Source organism: Drosophila arizonae, chromosome 5 (genome assembly GCF_054131065.1).
Source record: "Drosophila arizonae isolate 15081-1271.41 chromosome 5, UAZ_ARI_1.0, whole genome shotgun sequence".
NCBI classification, from domain to species: Eukaryota; Metazoa; Arthropoda; class Insecta; order Diptera; family Drosophilidae; genus Drosophila; species Drosophila arizonae.
Genome location: NC_142925.1, coordinates 11,088,004 through 11,107,411, shown reverse-complemented (window position 1 = coordinate 11,107,411; position 19,408 = coordinate 11,088,004). Strand labels below are relative to the sequence as shown.

The following is a 19,408-nucleotide window of genomic DNA, read 5'->3' as shown; positions in this document are numbered from 1 at the left end:
AACGGGAAAATAAATTGCACAATCAATGGACAGGGGGCAATGGGCAAAAGCAGCTTCTCAGGTTCTGCACGAAGGGAAACAGTTGAGTTGTTTTGCAGTTTATGTCGCGGCATATACATATTTTGGTATTCCCCAGCAATGAGCTCAAGGAGCCAACACGCCTCGTAAACTCGTCGCTTAAAACTTTCGAGAGCGCAGAACCCGAAGCTGAAGCGAGGCGGAAGCAAAACAAAGCGAGCAAATTGCGAACATTCTAAAAAAAAAAAAAAACTAAAAAAAAAGTCCAAGAGGTTGCGAGTGCCGTTGGAGTTCACGTGCGGTCAACATACTTGCAACAGCAGCAGCAGAGGGCTCTGCCACACTGCCTCACAGCGTGCGGCAATAAATGAACCCACCCGGTTGCACCTGCAGCAGCTCGTACTCCTACTCCCACTCCCTCTCTAACTACTCCAGCTCCTGCTTCAAACTGCGCCTGAAGTATGTGCGTTTGTGGCACTCGTTTGCACAGCTGGATAAATTTTTGCAAATTATAAAAGACGCCGCATTGCCCAGCCGACTGCTTGATGCCTAATTAATGCTACTTAAATATAACAGCTAAGGCTCAACGCAACTGGAGCTGGCAAACGCGAATTGGCTTGAAAAAGGCTAAACGGGAAATGAAACTAGCTCGAAAAGCGGGGCGATTGCTTCAGAAATTCTTTCAATCAAAGGAGAGAACATAGAAGAGACTTTTTTGTATACATCTATGCATAAATAAGTTTCTCAAATGAGCTCAAGAGAATATTGATTCTCTTCTTTTTAAATTTACACTCTCACATAAATTCAGCTGCAAACTCCGCCTTGGCTGCCTTCATTAGCAGTCCTTGAGCAGGCTTTAAGCTCCACATAATTTGACATTTGAAACAATGCCTGGGGCTTATCTCCTTGGACCCAATGGTAGCGCAGCCGAAGTGCCACCACTGGGGCTGGCGGCAACAGCCTAGCGGCGGTCCTCAAGTCGACCTATGCTTGGGGCTTAGGCTTGGTATTCGATCCGGGCGCTTGTTGCCATTAAAGTATGTTAGATATTCATTGGCAGCAGCTCCTGCCCCTCTCCCTCGCTCTGGTAAAGCGAGAGTGAGGTCAAAGTGGAAATGCAAATATTTGTCTAGCCTCAGGGCGAGCCTAAAACAAAGAGTGGGTGGCATGCGGGGCATGGGGGCGGTGGTTGGCAAGGCTTTTGTCGCTTTAATTATTCAAGCTGACAGATTGCAGCTGCTGGTGTCGCCCCCTCCACTGCGCCGCGTCAAGTGGATGCGCGTGCTCCAACCAGGTCACATGGTGGTGACTTTTACTCGCATACAGCAAGAACAGAAACAACAACTTATCCACTTATTCTCTCTCTCTCTCTCTCTTCCTCTTTCTCTCTTTGTTTTTAGCACTCATATTCACGCTGGAGCCGCAGGACTCTGTCGTGCCCGAGGGCCACTCAGTGCTGCTGCAGTGCGCCGGCAAGGCGGCTAGCAAGGGCAAGGCCACGCCCACGCCAACGACGATACGCTGGCGCGGACCTGATGGCCAGGATCTGGGCGTTGTGGGCGACACGTTTCGCACTCAGCTGAAGAACGGCTCGCTCTACATCAGCTCTGTGGAGGAGAATCGTGGCTTGACGGGCGCCTACCAGTGCCTGCTGAGCGCCGACGGCATTGGCAGCGTCCTCAGCCGTCCGGCCTTGGTGGCCATAGCGCGGCAGCCGGAGCTGAATCAGGAATTCATCGAGTCGTATCTGCTGCCCGGCCAGACGGCGTACTTCCGTTGCATTGTGGGCGAGCATGTCTGGCAGCCGGGCGTAAAGCATACGGTGCAGTGGTACAAGGACGACATGCCGCTGCCGCTGGACAAGCTGCGCATGGTGGTGCTGCCAAATGGAGCGCTGGAGATCGATGAGGTGAATGCCAACGATCGGGGCGCCTATCAGTGCAACGTGACCTCGGGCAGTACCTACCAGCTGAGCAGCAAGATGAACCTAAACATCAAGAAGCCCGCGGAAGCCGGTGCCGAGCAGGCGGTAGCACCTTCGTTCCTAGTGGGACCCTCGCCCAAGACGGTCAGCGAGGGCGAAACCGTCACGTTGGACTGTGTGGCCAATGGAGTGCCCAAGCCGCAGATCAAGTGGCTACGCGACGGCGAGGAGCTCGATCTCAATCATCTCGATTCACGCTTCTCCATCACCGGCACCGGCTCGCTGCAGATATCCGGCGCCGAGGACATCGATTCGGGCAACTATCAATGCCGGGCCAGCAACACGGTGGACTCCCTGGACGCCCAGGCGACGGTTCAAGTGCAGGTGCCACCGAAATTTATACAGGCGCCACGCGACAAGACCGCCTCCGAGAAGGAGGTGCTCAACCTGGAGTGCGCCATCCACGGCAAGCCCAAGCCGACCATTCGCTGGCTAAAGAACGGCGACGTCATCACGCCCAACGAATACCTGCAGTTTGTCAACGGGCACAATCTGCGCATTCGCGGACTGCTCTACTCCGACGCGGGCATGTTCCAGTGCGTCGGCACCAATCCCGCTGGCACCGTTCAGGCGTCGGCTCGACTGCGTGTTGTGCCGCCAGGAGGTAAGAGACTTGCCAGCCCCATTGTATATACGTAGTGGTAGACTCTACTTGCTTGGTGTCCAGTATTTTATGCTCCAGCTTACGCAATCGGCCCTCTAACTGTATCATAAAACACACTTAACGAAATTAACGCCGCTCCCCGACCCCTCGAATTCCCTCAGCTCTTGTAAAATAATTTCATATGTTTTGTATATAAGCAATATAAAATATAAATATATATATGTGTGTGTGTGCGTATCTATTTGTATCTATGTGTTTTGTATTGTTTCTAAATATAAGTTATCTTCATTTAACCAACTAATTCGCTTTTGCCCCGAAATAGAACCTATAGAGAGAATTAGGAAGTAGATGATTGAGGCTTTGTAGCTACCTTGTAAAATTATTTGTATATAGTTGGTCTATAGTTTGATCCTTTACGAGATGGTATTAAAAGAAGTTCTGAAATATTAAGACCATTAGAGACTATAATTCGGTAAACCCATTCTGAGTTCAATTTTCTGTAAAAGCTGTCTCAGAATTATTATACAAGTCTTGTTCAGATTAAGTAAAGAATAAAAAAGAATTGAATGAAGTCAACACTTATTAAAGTCTTAAAGTTTATTTAATAGATCTTAACTACATAAAGTGATATAGTTAAATTTTCTCATGTGAGATTCAGATAATAATTATTAACGATTTTTATATAGTATCAATTTTAAACTTCTTCAAATTTAAACTTCTTTACTCAATATTTTTCATACTCTTTCAAATAACCAGTTCAATTAGAATTTAAATTCTACCTATATATGTATATTCATATCAGAATCTAATATCTTCCTTCCCATCTTAAATATTTTTTTGATACTGGGTACTCTGTACATATATGAAGCTATCTATTCTATCTCTTCCATATCTCCTGTTTAATATGCCTTGAATAATATTTTAAACATCCTCTAAGTAATATTTGATATTTCGTATCCCAACTCCCGCGTGGGCAGTCAAAAAGCGAATTTGATTAATTTCCCTATGATTTGATTAATTAATTTATTAACTTATTGTTTATTCACTTGCTTTTTTTCCACTCCACATCATGATTTCCGCCAACCGTTTATCAAATCCCTCATTATCCCATCCAAACTCCTGCCCATCCAAAGCCAAAATCAAACAACGTAAACATCAAGGCCACACAACAAAATCCCTGCACAGTTCCGACAACAACAACAACAACTACAATAACAACAACAACAACAGACGACGACGACCCTTCAACTCGGCTGAGCTGCGCACCAAGGCAGGTGGCAACAGCTATTTAGACTTGGACAGTGACGATTACAGTTATGCGGATGAGAAATCCGCCGAGATTCCGTTGCGCAAATTTGCGCGTCCCATCGAGCAGCCGCTCAACGATCGCAACTACGGGGCGGGCGAGATCAGTGCGCTGCGCCGACAGAACGAGGACTCGGACGACGACCTTGACGATGAGTATGACGATGCGAGTGCTGATAAAATACTGGCCTCCTGGCAGCATAAGAACAAGAACCAACAGCAACAACAACAACAGCAAACACAACAACAACAAATGTCCCCCACATCCAATTTTGCCTCAACAGATTTAAGCGCAGGCGAGGAAATTCCAAGCGATGTGAAGCCCCTGAGCAGCGGTCTAGTGGCCCGCCTACCCAGTGCGCCACGCAACCTGGTGGCACAGATTGTGAAGCCCCGCTTCGTGACGCTCAGCTGGCAGGAGCCGCTGCAGAACGCCAACGAGGTGGTCTCCTACACGGTCTTCTATCGCGTGAGCAACAGCGAACGGTAAGTCGGCATGGATTAGAAATGAGATCACTCCCTCATCGACTCATTCCCTTCACAGTGAGCAGAAGATCGTCACCCAGTCGCACGAGGATCAGCAGGTCAGCATACAATCCCTGCTGCCAGGTCGCACCTATCAGTTCCGAGTTGTGGCCAACACGAACTTTGGCATCGGCGAATCTTCGCAGCCCCTCGAGGCGAGCACCCTGCCCGAGGTGAACATCGCCGGACCGCCACGCAACGTGGACGCCTATGCGCGCAGCCACAAGGAGATCTACGTGCACTGGCAACCACCCACCGTGACCAACGGCGAGATACTCAAATATCGTGTTTACTACTCCGAGGTAAGCACTCAGAGTCCTTAACCATCTGTCTACCAGCTACTCACCATTCGCATCCTCCACAGAACGACAGCGGTGCAGATCGATACAATGACAGCACGTCGCTGGAGCTGCTGCTCACCGATCTGCGTCCGTATACGGACTATGTGATCAGCGTGGTGCCTTTCAATCGCAATGGCATGGGCGACTCCTCCGCTGAGCTGAAGGTGAAGACCTTCTCCTCAACGCCCTCGGAGCCGCCCAATAATGTCACCCTCGAGGTGACCAGCTCGAGCGTAAGTAACTGAAGCACTCCTCCATTAGAGCCAAGGCTAATTTCTCGCTTTGCCATTCACAGTCCATCACAGTGCATTGGGAGCCTCCCGCTGAGGAGGATTGCAATGGCCAAATAACGGGCTATAAGATACGCTATCGCAAGCTGAAGGATGCGCCCCAGGCGAAGAGCACGCCCGCTAATATACGCTACTTCGAGCTGAACTCGCTGGATCGCAATGCCGAGTACCAAGTGAAGATTGCCGCCATGACTGTCAATGGGTCTGGTCCGTTCACAGAGTGGTATCGCGCGACTACGCTGGAGAACGATCTGGATGAGACACAGGTGCCGGGCAAGCCCGTCTGGATCAATATACAGCCAGGCGCTGATAACATTGGACTGCACTGGGGTCCGCCGCAGCAGCCGGAGATCAAAATACGCAACTATGTGCTGGGCTGGGGCCGTGGCATACCCGATGAGAATACCATTGAGCTGAAGGAAACGGAACGCTATCATGTGCTCAAGAATCTCGAGTCGAACATGGAGTATGTGGTATCGTTGCGAGCACGCAATATAAAGGGCGACGGCCCGCCCATCTATGACAACATCAAGACCCGCGACGAGGAGCCGCTCGATGTGCCAGTGCCGCTGGAGGTGCCAGTTGGACTGCGCGCCATTACCATGTCCAGCTCGTCGATCGTCGTCTACTGGATCGACACGATGCTGAACAAGAACCAGCACGTGACCGACAATCGGCACTACACGGTCAGCTACGGCATCACGGGCTCCAATCGCTATCGCTACCACAACACGACCGATCTGAATTGCATGATCAACGATCTGCGCCCGAACACGCAGTACGAATTCGCCGTTAAGGTGGTGAAGGGTCGCCGCGAGTCGGCGTGGTCCATGTCGGTGCTGAACACCACCTATCAGAATGTGCCCGTTACGCCGCCGCGGGAGGTCAGCGTGCGCCTGGACGAGCAGAATCCGCACAATGTGATCGTACAATGGCTGCCGCCCAAGCACACAGTTGGCCAGATAACTGGCTACAATGTCTACTATACGACAGACACGACGAAGCGGGACCGGGATTGGGCAATCGAGGCGTTCGCCGGCGATGAGACGATGCTCATGCTGCCCAACCTGAAGCCCTACACCACCTACTACTTCAAGGTGCAGGCACGCACCACCAAGGGCGGCAACAATGCGCCCTTCTCTGCCCTAACGGCATTCACCACCAGCGCCGCGGTCATCATGCAGGAGGCGGACACCATTGCCAAGGGCATCGATAATCAGAATCTGCTCTACATCATCATTGGCAGCACAATTCTGGTGCTCGTCCTCTTGCTCTTGGGTCTACTGCTCTTCTGCCGGCGCAAGCCGCAATCCTCGCCAGAGCACACCAAGAAGAGGTAAGACAGCTTTGTACCTAACTCTCAGCCTTAACTAATTCCATTGATTTCTTAAATAGCTATCAGAAGAACAATGTGGGCGTGCCCAAGCCCCCAGACCTATGGATACATCATGACCAAATGGAGCTGAAGAACATTGACAAGGGACTGCACTCTGCCACGCCCGTCTGCAGCGACAACGCCTCCAGCAGCGGTGCCCTGACCCTGCCCCGCTCTGTGGTGCACAGTGAATACGAGGTGGACACTCCGGTGCCACCGCACGTGACCAACTCCCTGGACAAGCGATCCTACGTTGCCGGCTACATGAGTGAGTCGAATCGAATGGAGCTCCCATTTCATCCCAATACTCATGCCACATTCGTTTTCCAACCAGCAGCCACCTCAATGAACTCAACCATGGAGCGACCTCAATATCCGCGCACCCAATACAATCATCAGAATCGCTCGCACATGACCATGGACACGGGTCTCTCCCAGCAGAGTCTCACCCAGCCACAGAACAATTCGCTGGCCCAGACGCCGGAGCATCCGTACGGTGGCTACGATGCCAACTTCTGGTAAGTGCTGGAATAGGATCTGCCCAAGATAATATATGTTTTTCTGGTATCGATAAGGAAATTCTGTAAGCAGAGTATTTTCTTGAAAGAGGTATTCGTTAGCCCAAGTCCATCTATGCTTGGAGGCTCCAGTCTCCTATCAACTTCCATTTTGTTTTCCTTCTCTTATTTACGTAAACATCTAATCATTTCTATCAAACCTTTTGGACCTGTAGGAGGCTGTACGATTAGATTTTTTAATATTTCGATCTGTTCTAGTAAATTATATACCAAAAATTCTTTCACATTATGATCTGTTGACTTTAAAACTCCAAAAGCAATTAAAAAGCAGACAAATAAACCAAAAAAAATAAAAGAAAAAAATTATAAAAAAAAATACACAAATAAAAGCTGAGGAAGAGAAGAATGTGCAATCGAACACGTTGGGGGCGCATCGATCCCAGTGTTCAGATCGATCTGGTGCATGGCCCCACTGATCGTGTGCTCCAGCTGGACCATCGAACGTTGCCGGGCTATGTGGAGCAGCAGCTGCTGTTGATGGCATCGCCTTTGCCGTTTCTCAATTTCCTGAACAAGTTTCGCCTGGACGAGATTCTGATTAACCATCAGCTGAAGGGCGTCTACACAATGCGCACCGCGGCAACGGTCACCGAGGTGGCAACGCATGCCTGGCGCATCATGACCACGGCTGATCGTATGCCGTACATTCAGCTGGCCCGCAAGGCGGAGCAGATACAGCAGGCGCGCGTCCTCCACTTTTTGGGCAAAGATTGCCGACGACGCATGAAGCCATAGTTCCAATGTTTTTCATGTCCCAGCGTAATACGTTCGATATGTTTCTCTCTTGATAAAAAAAAAAAAAAAAGAAAAAAACAAACAGATAAACAGATAAACAGAACAAATGTATAAATTGGTTAATTGAATTTGGCTTCTTTCTCTGCAGTGGCAATGCTGGTTATACGGGCGGGGCGCAGGGCGGCACAGGCGCGGCTGGCAATGGCTGCGTGTCCACCATCGAGAGCGCCAAGCGTGGCCATCCGCTCAAGAGTTTCAGTGTACCGGGACCGCCGCCCACTGGCGGCGCCACGCCCATTACCAAGCACAGTAAGTAGCGCATCAGTCCCGCTTAACTCCTTTTAATTCATCATCTCTCTCTCTCTCTCTCTAGCTCCTGCTGTCACAATACGTCCACAGAATCAATCGCCATACAAGAAGCCCTCATTTTCGGCAGCCACGCCCAATCGATTGCAGAGCGGCGGCTCTGTGGCGCATTCCACCGATGAGATACAAAGACTGGCGCCCAGCACATCCACCGAGGAGCTGAACCAAGAGATGGCCAATCTGGAGGGCCTAATGAAGGATCTGAGCGCCATTACGGCCAACGAGTTCGAGTGTTAACACTGAAGTCCAAAAGGCCAAAAGTATTAGCTCGGTTCTAGATAACAAAAAGAAGAAGAACAACAACAACAGCAGTAACAATTCGGAATGTTAATTGTTTTGTTTTTAGTTGACTTTTAGTTTTTTAATTTCAGATTTTAAGTTAAAATAGTTTCTTTTTAGTTTCTAGCTTAGCCTTTAGTTGCATGTGCGATATATGAACGAATAGAACTGTAAATACAAGCGACGCCATATACACATATAATTATACGTATACAGAACATACATACATATATATATATATATATATATATATATATATATATACATAGGTATATATATATATATATATATATATATATATATATATATATATATATATATATATATATATATATATATATATATATATATATACATAGGTATATGATAGCCTAGTTAATTTTAAAGCAATTCATGTGAAGGAACTCCTCCCAATGCTGTGCACAGCCAGTGGAATATTTATTGATGGAAACTACTTTTAAACATATATATACTCCATATATACTGATTCATAACTACAACTATAAAAACAAAAAACTAATGAAGACATCAACAATGAAAGCATAGTTTAAGCCAAGTCTCTTCTAGTATCTATAAATAATCTAAAATCAAAAGAAATCATAAGACATTCGATTTATATGTATATGTAGCCTATGTCCATTCTGTATTCATTTAGTTTTCAACTTTGAGACGTGCCATTTATTTTATTATTTTATTTTTCCGTTATCCTACTTTCACTTTTCATTTGTTATAACTCCTAGCTTAAGCCCGCTAAAATAATACATTCTAGACTGTAATCCATTAGTAAAGCCAGCCAAGCATTTACGCATTTATCTAACTATATGAGTACGCATATATATATGTAATGATATCTATATAAGGATTCCGACTCTTTTGTATCGTATTTTGATGTGTTCAAAATTCAATGCCTAAAAGTGTTTGTATTCTACTTGTCTGCCGCATCTTCATATTTATTGTAAGGCAGTTGAACGAAATTTATCTAAAATTTTCATCAAATTGCTATGCACAATAATCTCAAATCTTAACACGACTTAAATGCACAGATATTTGTGTTTGCATTTTATTTGATACCAAATTTTTGTAATAAATATGGAACAGATTGTATAAAATGGTCCAATGCCATATTAATTACGATCATCGGCATTATTCATCTCGCGTCTTCAGGAACCCATCATCGAACACCAAGTTATCCACAATGATATTGTGCTGTGAGAGATATTCAGAGATCTATATTCAAAAAGGATATCTACTTCCTATATAATAGGATGTATACTATATACCCTACTCACATTGTAGGGGCAAGTATGATTAACATTGGATCTCGATTGAATAGCTGCCAGCACCATGTACTCGAATGAGACTTTATTCCGAGCTGCTAAAAGATTACAGAAATCGCAAGTGGAATTGTATAGAAACGGCTGGAAGCTATTATAACGTCGCCAACCGCTCCAGTTGATCTATATAAAGAAAATAAATTCAATAAAATAACGAATAAAAACTAAATAAAAGTAAGTACACGTATTTTTATATTACATTTAATAGCAAACAGAGAGATTCTTATATAGCCAGAAGAATCCAAGGATTACTTACGAATATATTATCAATCGGCAGCTTCAGCATTAATATAAATACATTGGCAGAGACAACTCCTCTGCCAATGACTTTCAGTTTGCACTTCTCAAACTTCGCGAATTCGGGATCAAAACTGCTGCACTTGAGATTCGTGAATCTGGACCTTCGACTGTTTACCGATGCGAGCATCAGAAGAACTATCGCGATTGACAAAGACACAGGTGCCGGCTTCATAGCTTCATCACTAATGACATAGAGGCTACATTACTAGAGTCGATCGATGCTAAAAAATATATATAAATTAGTTCCGGATGGTCGATCTTGGAGAACTAAATGAATGAATGTTGAAAAAAATAAAATAATTATCATTAAATCTAGCTTATGAAAATACACTAAATTTATAATCAATTACTGCAGCTCTCCCTTTCTTTCTTTCACTGTCTATCTTACTCTTTCTCGCTTCCACTCTTTAATGAGAACTATTGGTAAAACGTTCTTAAGCCAATGTGTGTGATTATAATAAGATAAGGAAACGATTTTAGGTGAAGGTCACACTGTTTAGTTAGAATCAGAATTTGGGAATAACCAGCCAATGGTATTATTATTATAATTAAGAAGTTCTGATATAAATATAGATAAGCAAATGAACTAGTTTATCGTAGTTGCCATGCTGATATGCATCATAATTTCCAATGAATATTTCCAAAATGTATGTATTCATTTTATACCCTTTATTAGTGAATGTCTTGCAATATAATGCAGTTACTATATTTATTTTTTGCGATTCGTTATTCATCTCGCAGTATGAACGCTTCGACCATCAGTTTCCACTTTTTGGCAGCCATGAACCGCAATTGTATTTTGTACTCCCCTTGGGGCAGGGGCAACGAATGCAGCATTTCGTCCGTGAACACCAACTTGTCCACAATAATATCGTGCTAGAATCAATAATTTTTGGATTGTATAATTGTATATCTTCTATGTGCATATATCCCAACACTCTACTCACATTATATGGACACGTGTGGTTCAAGTTGGAGTGTAACTGTATGGCTTTCAGCACCAAGACCTCGAACGTAACCTTTTTTTCTACATTTCTTATAAGCTCGCAAAGATTGCAGCTGATATTATGCAGAAAGGGCTGGTATGTATTGTAGCGACGCCATATGCTCCAGTTGATCTGCAATGATTTAGTAATAGCAATGCAAATACCAAATCTACATAATGTCAATAGCACAAAATGAGAACAATCCGCGATTGACAATCTGATGTCCTACCTATCATTATTTCAACCATATCTTTGTACAAAAATGCTCTCCAACAAATCCCAAACATTATTTTGATTTGGAAACTCACGTGAATATTATTGATTGGCAATTTAAGCAACGTAATGTATATATCGCCGGCAATAATGCCTCTGCCAAGGACATTCAGCCTGCACTTCTCGAACTTGGCAAAACTCTCATCATAAGTGGTGCACTTGAGGTTGGTTAATCGAGACTTGGATTTCCAAGGCTTGCAGTCGATCGATGCGAGCACCACAAATACCACCGCGAACAACAAAGGCACAGTTATCGGCTTCATAACTCGTTTACTAATGAAACAGAAGCCATCCGTAATTTATATTTAGTTAAAATCATAATCTATTATCCGTTGACGGTTCATTAGTTCCGAATGGGCGGTTGCGACTCATAAAATTGTTTATTATATCAGAATATATCTATATATCAGAACTGTATATTTATAATATATAAAAACAAGTCAAAATGCTGCAGTCATGCATAGCGATTTATTTAACATAACATATTGTATTTAAACTTATCTGCAAAACGGATCAACGCACACGCATCCCTCCAAAAATTTAAGTAATTTTAAACAGCCTCCCTAACATTAGCATCTATATATTAAAAACTAAAGATATAGAAATATTATAGATGTATACAGAAGAGAACTCTTTATAAGTTGCTAATTTATAGCATAGACTACTTCTATAGGCTAATGCCAGATTAAGGCCACATCATTAAGGTTATTATTATTGCTATAAGCCAAGTTCATATAAATATATTGTATTATTATTTATTTACATATCAAATTGATTAGCAACTACCAAAATGTTTCTGCATCATAGTCCAAAACTAGAATGTTGCAAAACCTTGAACAAACTGCGCATGCGTGTTGACATTACCACTTCTCAAGCAGATGTTGCACGCAACAATGTTGCCAGGCTTGTTGGCAACACGAATGAGGAATCGTACAACAACGAAAGCTTTTAACGAACTTATGGCTACGAATAGTTCTAATTTATATGAAAATATTTCACATTCTGTGTGAATTCATTTTAATTGATGCTACGAATTTGTAATTAATTACAATATGTTTAGTTCCGAATGAGCGAGTGCATGTAATGATATGCATTTGTAGTAAAGCGGCGTAATTTGTTATATACCTAATGTGCTAACATTGAAAAGAAAATATATATTAAACCCAAATATATACAATGTGCAATATAATTTGTATTATACGCAACTGATCGGAATAAAGGCCATATTATTTAGTTCCAATTAGACTTTAAGATAAACAACACGTATTAGTACAGTGACTAACAAGTTCTCTCGTTTATAGATGGCATCTGCCTATATGTTGCTGCAACATTTCAAGTCAATACAATGCTGCCAAAGCTTCTGCTTGCGCTGGCGAACACGCGCTTTAACTTCAGCAGTCATTAGAAAGCAGCTGACGCGACGCAGCGATGTTGCCAGCCCAGTCCAGGCGGATGCCCAAGAGCCGAGCTTAGCTTTTAACTAGTTTATATCTGGCAGCCATCGAGTGTGCAACGGCCGACGGAAGTTGAAGTTGTCACCGTGACAAAACGCGAACCGATTCTTGTTATTCTTGCCTTGCCCATGGACAGCTTTAAATAGCTGCGTTTGTGCGTGTGTGTATGTGTGTGTGTGTGTGACAACGTCAAAGAAAACATTAAGCAATTTGAAATCAACGGCAAACGAGTGAAATCTGATTGGAATTTTAAATACGTCAAAGCTTTTGTGAGCGCAAACAATGAATTCACTGCCCAAATGTATTTGGCGTGCCAAAGCGACAAACTGTGCCACGCCTGCTTTCAGACGGACTGCATCAAAAATTGCTGGCGTTCAGGCACCGTTGCTGCAAGGAGAGCAACGACAGCGTCGCCTGGATGGACAGCAACAACAACGCGAGAACTCGGCAGCAGCCGCAGAAGCAGCAACATCAGCTGGACCTGCAGCAGTCTGTCCACATTTGGGTCTAGAGCAGGAGCCAGCAGCACGAATTCATGCCACAGCCGAGTGGCAGAATGCATTGCCCTACAATGAAATACCAGGACCAAAGCCAATACCCATACTGGGCAACACCTGGCGGTTCGTAATAATGAACAAAATGAAAAAAACAAAGTTTCGACCAAGTTGCTTTCACTTTCAATGAATAGCCTGCAATGCGATCAAACCAATGCACTTCCAACAAATACAAAGCGATAGCCAAAGAGAGAGGGGGAGATGGAATGAGAGAGAGTTTGCAGTTCTTTTGTTTTGTATTTCGCTTGTTTCTCTTGACCCAATTACTGTTGAATCATGAATATCATGAATGAATATGTGAATACGTGTGTATGTGTATGCTTGTGCGTGTCTGCGTAGCCAATGATGATAATCGTGTTCAAGTGTTGATTTTTGCTTGTAAGCATACATCATTTCACTGACCATGACCAAACGGGTTTCCTCGCTCCCCACCCTAACGGCCATTATGCCACACACAAATACCTAACACCAACATTTTGCGAATTCTTCTGCTTTTATCCAACTTCCCTGCCATCGATCTCCCACTCTTCCTCTCTCTTTAGCAATTTACAGCCACTTACCAATCACTGTTCAATAAGTGCTATAACAGGGCATTTGGTTAGCAGCAGCAACAGACATACGGCGCTGCTGTTAACTGCTTCTTCTTGATTAGCGTTCAATTAGCGCAATTTTCAAGGTCGACAAAATGTTTGAATCTTTCGTTGCAAGCTGAAAATAATAAGCAAACAGTAGTGACTTGTGTATTTGTTTATACAGCTATGCGAAAACCCAATGTGAGTGTGTTTGTGAATGTGTGCAAAAAACTGCACTTGGTGATGTCAAGAGAGTAATTGAGCTAGGAATCGCCATTTCGTGTTCAATTGAAATTTATCGAACAGATTATCGATAGCTTAAAGGAGTAAATTAACAGCCTGTTGCTCATCAATTTAAATTTACTAAGATAAATTAAACCTGAGGATTTTTGCCAAATTAATGCAAAAGATATACATATCGCAAATTAAGAAATGAGAATCTAACGACAATAAATTATATAAGCTACCGGTTTGATACCTGTATATTCACTTTTGACATTTAAAACGCAATTTCGGTATACAATACACACATATGTATGTTATTTCAATTATCTACTCTTCACCTTGACAGCCTTATGCCAATTATTGGCCAGTACACCATATCGGATGTGGCCAAAATCTCCTCGCTGCTGCACGACAGATACGGACGCATAGTACGTTTCTCCGGTCTTATAGGCAGGCCCGATCTGCTCTTCATCTACGATGCTGATGAAATTGAAAAGGTATGCACAGGTAGACACACACTACCAAAACTAAGCTTGCTTACACGCTCGACTGGGCACCGAGGCAACAAAGCAGCGCGACTTCAAGTACAGCATAATTTGTGACGTACGGGCAGCAAATTTCCGCCAACAACTTCAATGCCTGAGTAAATATTAATAAAGATTAAATGATTGCAGTGCTACCGCAGTGAAGGACCCACGCCTTTCCGGCCCTCGATGCCCAGTCTGGTCAAATACAAAAGCGTCGTGCGCAAGGATTTCTTTGGCGAACTTGGCGGCGTTGTGGGCGTGTAAGAATACCTATAAACATATATATATATAAGTATATATATAGTGATACCAACCTGATCTTAAATAGTCACGGCGAGCCATGGCGTCAGTTCCGATCGCGTGTGCAGAAGCCTGTGCTGCAGTTGTCGACCATTAGACGCTATCTGCAGCCGCTGGAGGTGATTACGGAGGACTTTTTGGTACGTTGCGAACAGCTGTTGGATGGTAACGAGGAGCTGCCAGCTGACTTTGACAATGAAATCCACAAATGGTCCTTGGAGTGTGAGTGTCTCCGAATAAAAAGATCCCTCCCAGATGACATCAACTTCTACCTTTCACAGGCATTGGTCGTGTGGCTCTAGACACGCGGCTAGGCTGCTTGGAGCATAACCTGACGCCAGATTCGGAGCCCCAGCAAATCATCGATGCAGCCAAATATGCTCTACGGAACGTGGCCACGCTGGAACTGAAGGCGCCATACTGGCGCTACTTCCCCACTCCACTGTGGACGCGTTATGTGAAGAACATGAACTTCTTTGTGGGGTTAGTATCCAGGCCAAGCAAGCTCAAAATACGCTAATCCTTTTTATCCATCTGCAGCGTTTGCATGAAGTATATACAAAGCGCAACAGAGCGCTTGAAGACACAGGATCCCAGTCAACGAGCAGGCGAGCCGTCGCTGCTGGAGAAGGTCATTATGTCGGAGAAGGATGAAAAGATAGCCACTATTATGGCATTGGATCTGATACTCGTGGGCATTGACACAGTAAGTGGAGGAGTAGATCCTTATCTATCCAGCCAAACTAAAATGTATTTCATCTCACAGATTTCGATGGCCGTGTGCTCCATTCTATACCAATTGGCCACGCGGCCCATGGAGCAGCAGAAAGTGCACGAAGAGCTGAAGCGCCTGCTGCCGGATGCCAAGACCCCACTAACGATTCCACTGCTAGACCAAATGCACCACCTAAAGGCATTCATCAAGGAGGTCTTCCGTATGTACAGCACGGTTATAGGGAATGGACGCACACTGCAAGAGGACAGCGTTATATGCGGCTACCAGGTTCCCAAGGGCGTACAGGTATGTCTAATCCGATATAATTTATATTCTACAAAATATAGCATTTGAATTCCAGGCCGTATTCCCCACAATTGTCACTGGCAACATGGAGGAATATGTCACAGATGCAGCCACGTTCCGGCCCGAGCGCTGGCTGAAAGAGCATCAGGGTGGTACTCCTGGCAAACTCCATCCATTTGCCTCATTACCCTACGGCTATGGAGCACGCATGTGTCTGGGCCGTCGCTTCGCTGATTTGGAAATGCAAATATTGCTGGCCAAGCTTCTGCGCAACTACAAACTAGAATACAATCATGCGCCATTGGACTATGCGGTGACCTTCATGTATGCGCCGGATGGTCCGCTGCGCTTCAAAATGACGCGTATCTAGTTGTTGTTATTACTCCTTTCTATATCTGTGTACTTTAAGATTTTTTCATATGTAAAATATATACCTTTTGGGAGTCAAAATAAAGAGGCCCTGCTATCCATACTGATGTGTTTAAACTGTGATTAATTCTTGAATTTTTTTTACTATGAATAGATTTTTAGTATTTAACACCTCGTATTTACTTGCGCTTCCACGTGTTATACCAATTCCTAACCGTTTTTATGCTCCGCTCGCCATCTGCTTTGGTTTCTCCCTTGAGCTCGTACACAATGCCCGATTTGTACGATTCTCGCGCTTCTTCCAAGATTGTGCCAAATATTTCACATTGTATATTGGACGTTAGCTTCTTCTCATTGTAGTTGCGCTCCTTGAGCCTGTCGTATAACGTTTTATTGGGACAGCTAACAACGAAGACGGCATGGAACCAACGCTCGGGAAAGAAATCACAGCCATGATATTCGACAATGTTGCCGCCCTTTGTCATCAGCGGCTCCAGATAGTCCATGAGCTACAACGAAGTAAAACTGCATTAGCTACAATTATTAATTTATATGTGCATATACCTTATCCTCATCAAGTATGGGGCAGTCGTATTCTTCATCATATTCCTCAATGAAATTCTTTTCCTTTGCAATTTTCGAACAATCCAACCAAGTAAACTTCAATTGCTCGGCCAGACGTTGGCACAAATATGATTTACCGGCTCCGGGTGTGCCTGCGCATTAATAACTTTGTGTTATTTACTTTATGTAGCTAAACAATAGTCATTACCTGTTATTAATATATTAGGCTTGCCTATTTCCGTCATTTCTGATTGTTTATGCTACAACAAAAAAATGAGAAAATTAAAAACGTGAGATAGCCAGGGCTGCAGCATACCGATACCAACTTATCGATAACAAACCGAGTAAATTATAAATATACAGCGCGCAAATCGTAAGCATTTGAGCTACAAATAAAATGAACTTGAGCTTTTACCCTTTTGCACCTGATTGTAATCAAAGTTGTTAACAAATTCGATGTTAAATGACTATAATTATTTAAAACACATATAAATACTAAACTTACTAATTTATTTAAATTAACTACTAGTTGAATAGTGACATTGCCTGTCAAAGCTATGTATTTGTATGCGCTTTGCTCTACTTCTGACATTATTTTGAATTCCTCTTTAACAGCACTTATTAGTCACAGATGCATGTGCGTATGTATCTAGTTTCTGAGAGCTCTCTTTCCCTTTTCATCACTCACATACATCTACAGAACTGGGATAGCAAAAGTTCAATTTAATTCGGTAGCTCGTAGGCGGCGGATCGCTTTTTTCTTAGCTTGATGGTATTTTTTATATGAAATGCCAAAAACAGAGGAACTTGAAGAAGCCGAGAAGCCAGGCTCAAATCTAAGCGAAGTGAAAATAGATCCAGAACGCCGTCAGCATGTACCCTATATATTAAACGGTGAGCTTTATCGCATTGAAAGTCAGATTGGGGACAATGTGACCGTCAAGTGTTGTTCTTGTCCGCCGGATCGAATATATCGGGGCAGTGTACGTTCTACGGGAAATTTTCACATGCATATCAAGGTAGGCCGAGAGATACAAGAGCAGACCAAAGCTAAGTAAACAAGTGTACAAATTTTATTGCAAATATTTAATAGCGGAGGCATGCATCTTTGCTGGGCAAATTGCATGAAATGAAGGTTGCAGCATTGGTAGAACGGCGGGATCGCATTATGAAAAACCGACGCATTGCTAAATGTCGCAAAAAATCCACATCGTCGGTCGCTATTTCAGCTTTAGCTGCAATTACCGACGGCTCGTCAATAGAAGTGCCAAACAGCACAGAGACACACGAGCTAAAAATTAAAACGGTATTTCAACGACATAAGCAAGAGCATCACGAACAGGAGGAAGCAGCGGCCATACGAACAGTAAGAAAACCTAACAAAAAAAATGTTTTGTCTTTGTTTAACTGCGTAAACGATATGAAGAGCGAGTGAGATCACAGTGTTAGTGCAGCCATGTACCGTTAGAAATTCACTTATACATATATTTATATTAATACATATGTAAATGAAAAGATAGAGTGTAACGCACACTCCAAACAAACATATGTATGTATGTATCTGTTACAAGCACATACTTGAATGAGAAATAGTGTAGTAATTCCGTATGCATGTGTGCGTGGATATATGTATATATTATGTGTGTATGTACATACTAAATAGCATTTTTACACTCTATTTGTCTCATTTTTAAGTCAATCTCAATCAGCGACTCGTCGACGGACAATAGCCAAAGTTCTGAAAAATTATCCGTTACGGCCTCAAATCAAGACAATAATAATAACAATAATATTAATTCAACGCAAGATAATAATAATTCAACGCCTAATAATAATAATTCAACTCCTAATAATAATAATCATAATTCAATTCACAATAATAATCATATTCAAGGTGTGCAAAGCGTAAGTAAACTATAAAAATTTACACTACACTGACTATCAACTATGCTATTTTGTAGCCATCAACTTTAAGTTCAACAATGTTAAGCCCCACATTTGTGCCGAGTCCTCAGATCAGACATGCTATCGACTTTCCAGCCATGGTCAGTATACCGCGCATGCTTGCTATCAATGCGATTAAGCCGGAGCAGCAGCCACAGGCTCTATATGATCAGCCGGAGGCGATCGATCTCAGCAGAAGTTCATCAATGCAAAGCGATGACATGGAGCATGGACGCTTCACCCAGGAGGTGCAGAATGTACAAATTGGCGTATCGCGCGGACAGGAATTAACTCCATTCGTTAACGGACCTCCACGCGATATTTTGATGCGCATTGACAACACTTTGGCCGATATTAAGGATGAGCTGCAGGCACGAAATGAAATCGAGCGTAAACGTTTATTGTTCGACGTGGCTAAATTTCAGTTTCTCCATCCTAATTTTAATTTCGAATCGTCCTCGTAAAAATAATAACGGCGCACATTTTGCCATTCCATGTAATTCATATGCTAAATAAAATAACATACTTTTGGTATATTTTTGTTCCAAAGAACATTGAACTAGTTACGTATTCGATTGTTAGCAG

General features: G+C 43.5%; 7 protein-coding genes across 12 annotated transcripts in view; 4 read left to right on the top strand and 3 right to left on the bottom strand.

The window, feature by feature from the left end:
• fra (neogenin protein frazzled) overlaps positions 1 to 9,222 on the top strand; it is a 46,256-nt gene extending 37,034 nt beyond the window's left edge. The window contains exons 2-10 of one of the 5 annotated variants that reach the window (XM_018009591.2): positions 1,419 to 2,606; positions 4,196 to 4,397; positions 4,456 to 4,738; positions 4,801 to 5,010; positions 5,073 to 6,403; positions 6,463 to 6,710; positions 6,777 to 6,960; positions 7,904 to 8,064; positions 8,129 to 9,222. In XM_018009591.2, coding sequence (XP_017865080.1) covers positions 1,419 to 2,606; positions 4,196 to 4,397; positions 4,456 to 4,738; positions 4,801 to 5,010; positions 5,073 to 6,403; positions 6,463 to 6,710; positions 6,777 to 6,960; positions 7,904 to 8,064; positions 8,129 to 8,358 — 4,037 coding nt within the window. In that variant the 3' untranslated portion in view covers positions 8,359 to 9,222. Of the gene's footprint in view, positions 1 to 1,418; positions 2,607 to 3,739; positions 4,398 to 4,455; positions 4,739 to 4,800; positions 5,011 to 5,072; positions 6,404 to 6,462; positions 6,711 to 6,776; positions 6,961 to 7,903; positions 8,065 to 8,128 lie in introns of all 5 variants that reach the window. The other 4 variants (XM_018009592.2, XM_018009590.2, XM_018009589.2 and 1 more) reach the window with 4 other exon arrangements.
• LOC108615255 (uncharacterized) lies at positions 6,970 to 7,878 on the top strand. The gene has a single exon (XM_018009614.2). It carries the CDS (start codon positions 7,366 to 7,368, stop codon positions 7,753 to 7,755), a length of 390 nt encoding a protein of 129 aa, XP_017865103.1. The 5' UTR covers positions 6,970 to 7,365; the 3' UTR covers positions 7,756 to 7,878.
• Positions 9,223 to 9,436: 214 nt separating the features above from the next.
• Positions 9,437 to 10,206, bottom strand: LOC108614911 (uncharacterized). Its single transcript, XM_018009129.2, has 3 exons — positions 9,991 to 10,206; positions 9,690 to 9,857; positions 9,437 to 9,606 (listed from the first exon to the last, which is right to left on the bottom strand). Exons 1-3 carry the CDS (start codon positions 10,204 to 10,206, stop codon positions 9,544 to 9,546), a joined length of 447 nt encoding a protein of 148 aa, XP_017864618.1. The 3' UTR covers positions 9,437 to 9,543.
• A 554-nt stretch (positions 10,207 to 10,760) lies between these two features.
• Positions 10,761 to 11,563, bottom strand: LOC108614910 (uncharacterized). Its single transcript, XM_018009128.2, has 3 exons — positions 11,329 to 11,563; positions 10,982 to 11,152; positions 10,761 to 10,910 (listed from the first exon to the last, which is right to left on the bottom strand). Exons 1-3 carry the CDS (start codon positions 11,554 to 11,556, stop codon positions 10,761 to 10,763), a joined length of 549 nt encoding a protein of 182 aa, XP_017864617.1. The 5' UTR covers positions 11,557 to 11,563.
• Positions 11,564 to 13,029: 1,466 nt separating this feature from the next.
• Cyp301a1 (Probable cytochrome P450 301a1, mitochondrial) lies at positions 13,030 to 16,422 on the top strand. 2 transcript variants are annotated; one of them, XM_018009598.2, is made up of 8 exons: positions 13,030 to 13,367; positions 14,445 to 14,595; positions 14,773 to 14,885; positions 14,954 to 15,147; positions 15,207 to 15,408; positions 15,466 to 15,631; positions 15,692 to 15,946; positions 16,002 to 16,422. In XM_018009598.2, exons 1-8 carry the CDS (start codon positions 13,030 to 13,032, stop codon positions 16,314 to 16,316), a joined length of 1,734 nt encoding a protein of 577 aa, XP_017865087.1. In that variant the 3' UTR covers positions 16,317 to 16,422. The 2 variants fall into 2 exon arrangements, with proteins under 2 accessions (XP_017865087.1, XP_089327414.1); XM_089471288.1 differs by lacking the exon at positions 13,030 to 13,367 and adding an exon at positions 14,249 to 14,388.
• A 16-nt stretch (positions 16,423 to 16,438) lies between these two features.
• On the bottom strand, positions 16,439 to 17,235 carry Ak6 (adenylate kinase isoenzyme 6). Its single transcript, XM_018009610.2, has 3 exons — positions 17,088 to 17,235; positions 16,880 to 17,031; positions 16,439 to 16,824 (listed from the first exon to the last, which is right to left on the bottom strand). Exons 1-3 carry the CDS (start codon positions 17,122 to 17,124, stop codon positions 16,495 to 16,497), a joined length of 519 nt encoding a protein of 172 aa, XP_017865099.1. The 5' UTR covers positions 17,125 to 17,235; the 3' UTR covers positions 16,439 to 16,494.
• A 255-nt stretch (positions 17,236 to 17,490) lies between these two features.
• On the top strand, positions 17,491 to 19,375 carry stil (chromatin-associated protein stand still). Its single transcript, XM_089471289.1, has 4 exons — positions 17,491 to 17,898; positions 17,973 to 18,245; positions 18,575 to 18,784; positions 18,841 to 19,375. The coding sequence occupies exons 1-4, from the start codon at positions 17,668 to 17,670 to the stop codon at positions 19,285 to 19,287; spliced, it is 1,161 nt and encodes a 386-aa protein (XP_089327415.1). The 5' UTR covers positions 17,491 to 17,667; the 3' UTR covers positions 19,288 to 19,375.
• The last annotated feature ends 33 nt before the right edge of the window (positions 19,376 to 19,408 follow it).

Excerpts from the sequence above, each read along its gene's own strand:
- LOC108615255 (XM_018009614.2), top strand. The coding sequence starts at position 7,366 with ATGTGCAATCGAACACGTTGGGGGCGCATCGATCCCAGTGTTCAGATC.
- LOC108614911 (XM_018009129.2), bottom strand. The coding sequence starts at position 10,206 with ATGAAGCCGGCACCTGTGTCTTTGTCAATCGCGATAGTTCTTCTGATG. Across the intron at positions 9,858-9,990 it reads TGCCGATTGATAATATATTC|ATCAACTGGAGCGGTTGGCG; the intron begins GTAAGTAATCCT and ends TTCTTTATATAG. Across the intron at positions 9,607-9,689 it reads ATCATACTTGCCCCTACAAT|CACAATATCATTGTGGATAA; the intron begins GTGAGTAGGGTA and ends TATCTCTCACAG.
- LOC108614910 (XM_018009128.2), bottom strand. The coding sequence starts at position 11,556 with ATGAAGCCGATAACTGTGCCTTTGTTGTTCGCGGTGGTATTTGTGGTG. Across the intron at positions 11,153-11,328 it reads TGCCAATCAATAATATTCAC|ATCAACTGGAGCATATGGCG; the intron begins GTGAGTTTCCAA and ends AAATCATTGCAG. Across the intron at positions 10,911-10,981 it reads ACCACACGTGTCCATATAAT|CACGATATTATTGTGGACAA; the intron begins GTGAGTAGAGTG and ends TATTGATTCTAG.
- Cyp301a1 (XM_018009598.2), top strand. The coding sequence starts at position 13,030 with ATGAATTCACTGCCCAAATGTATTTGGCGTGCCAAAGCGACAAACTGT. Across the intron at positions 13,368-14,444 it reads ATACTGGGCAACACCTGGCG|CCTTATGCCAATTATTGGCC; the intron begins GTTCGTAATAAT and ends TCACCTTGACAG. Across the intron at positions 15,947-16,001 it reads AGGTTCCCAAGGGCGTACAG|GCCGTATTCCCCACAATTGT; the intron begins GTATGTCTAATC and ends TTTGAATTCCAG.
- Ak6 (XM_018009610.2), bottom strand. The coding sequence starts at position 17,124 with ATGACGGAAATAGGCAAGCCTAATATATTAATAACAG. Across the intron at positions 17,032-17,087 it reads GCCTAATATATTAATAACAG|GCACACCCGGAGCCGGTAAA; the intron begins GTAATGACTATT and ends ATTAATGCGCAG. Across the intron at positions 16,825-16,879 it reads CCATACTTGATGAGGATAAG|CTCATGGACTATCTGGAGCC; the intron begins GTATATGCACAT and ends ACTTCGTTGTAG.
- stil (XM_089471289.1), top strand. The coding sequence starts at position 17,668 with ATGCCAAAAACAGAGGAACTTGAAGAAGCCGAGAAGCCAGGCTCAAAT. Across the intron at positions 17,899-17,972 it reads ATTTTCACATGCATATCAAG|CGGAGGCATGCATCTTTGCT; the intron begins GTAGGCCGAGAG and ends AATATTTAATAG. Across the intron at positions 18,785-18,840 it reads ATATTCAAGGTGTGCAAAGC|CCATCAACTTTAAGTTCAAC; the intron begins GTAAGTAAACTA and ends GCTATTTTGTAG.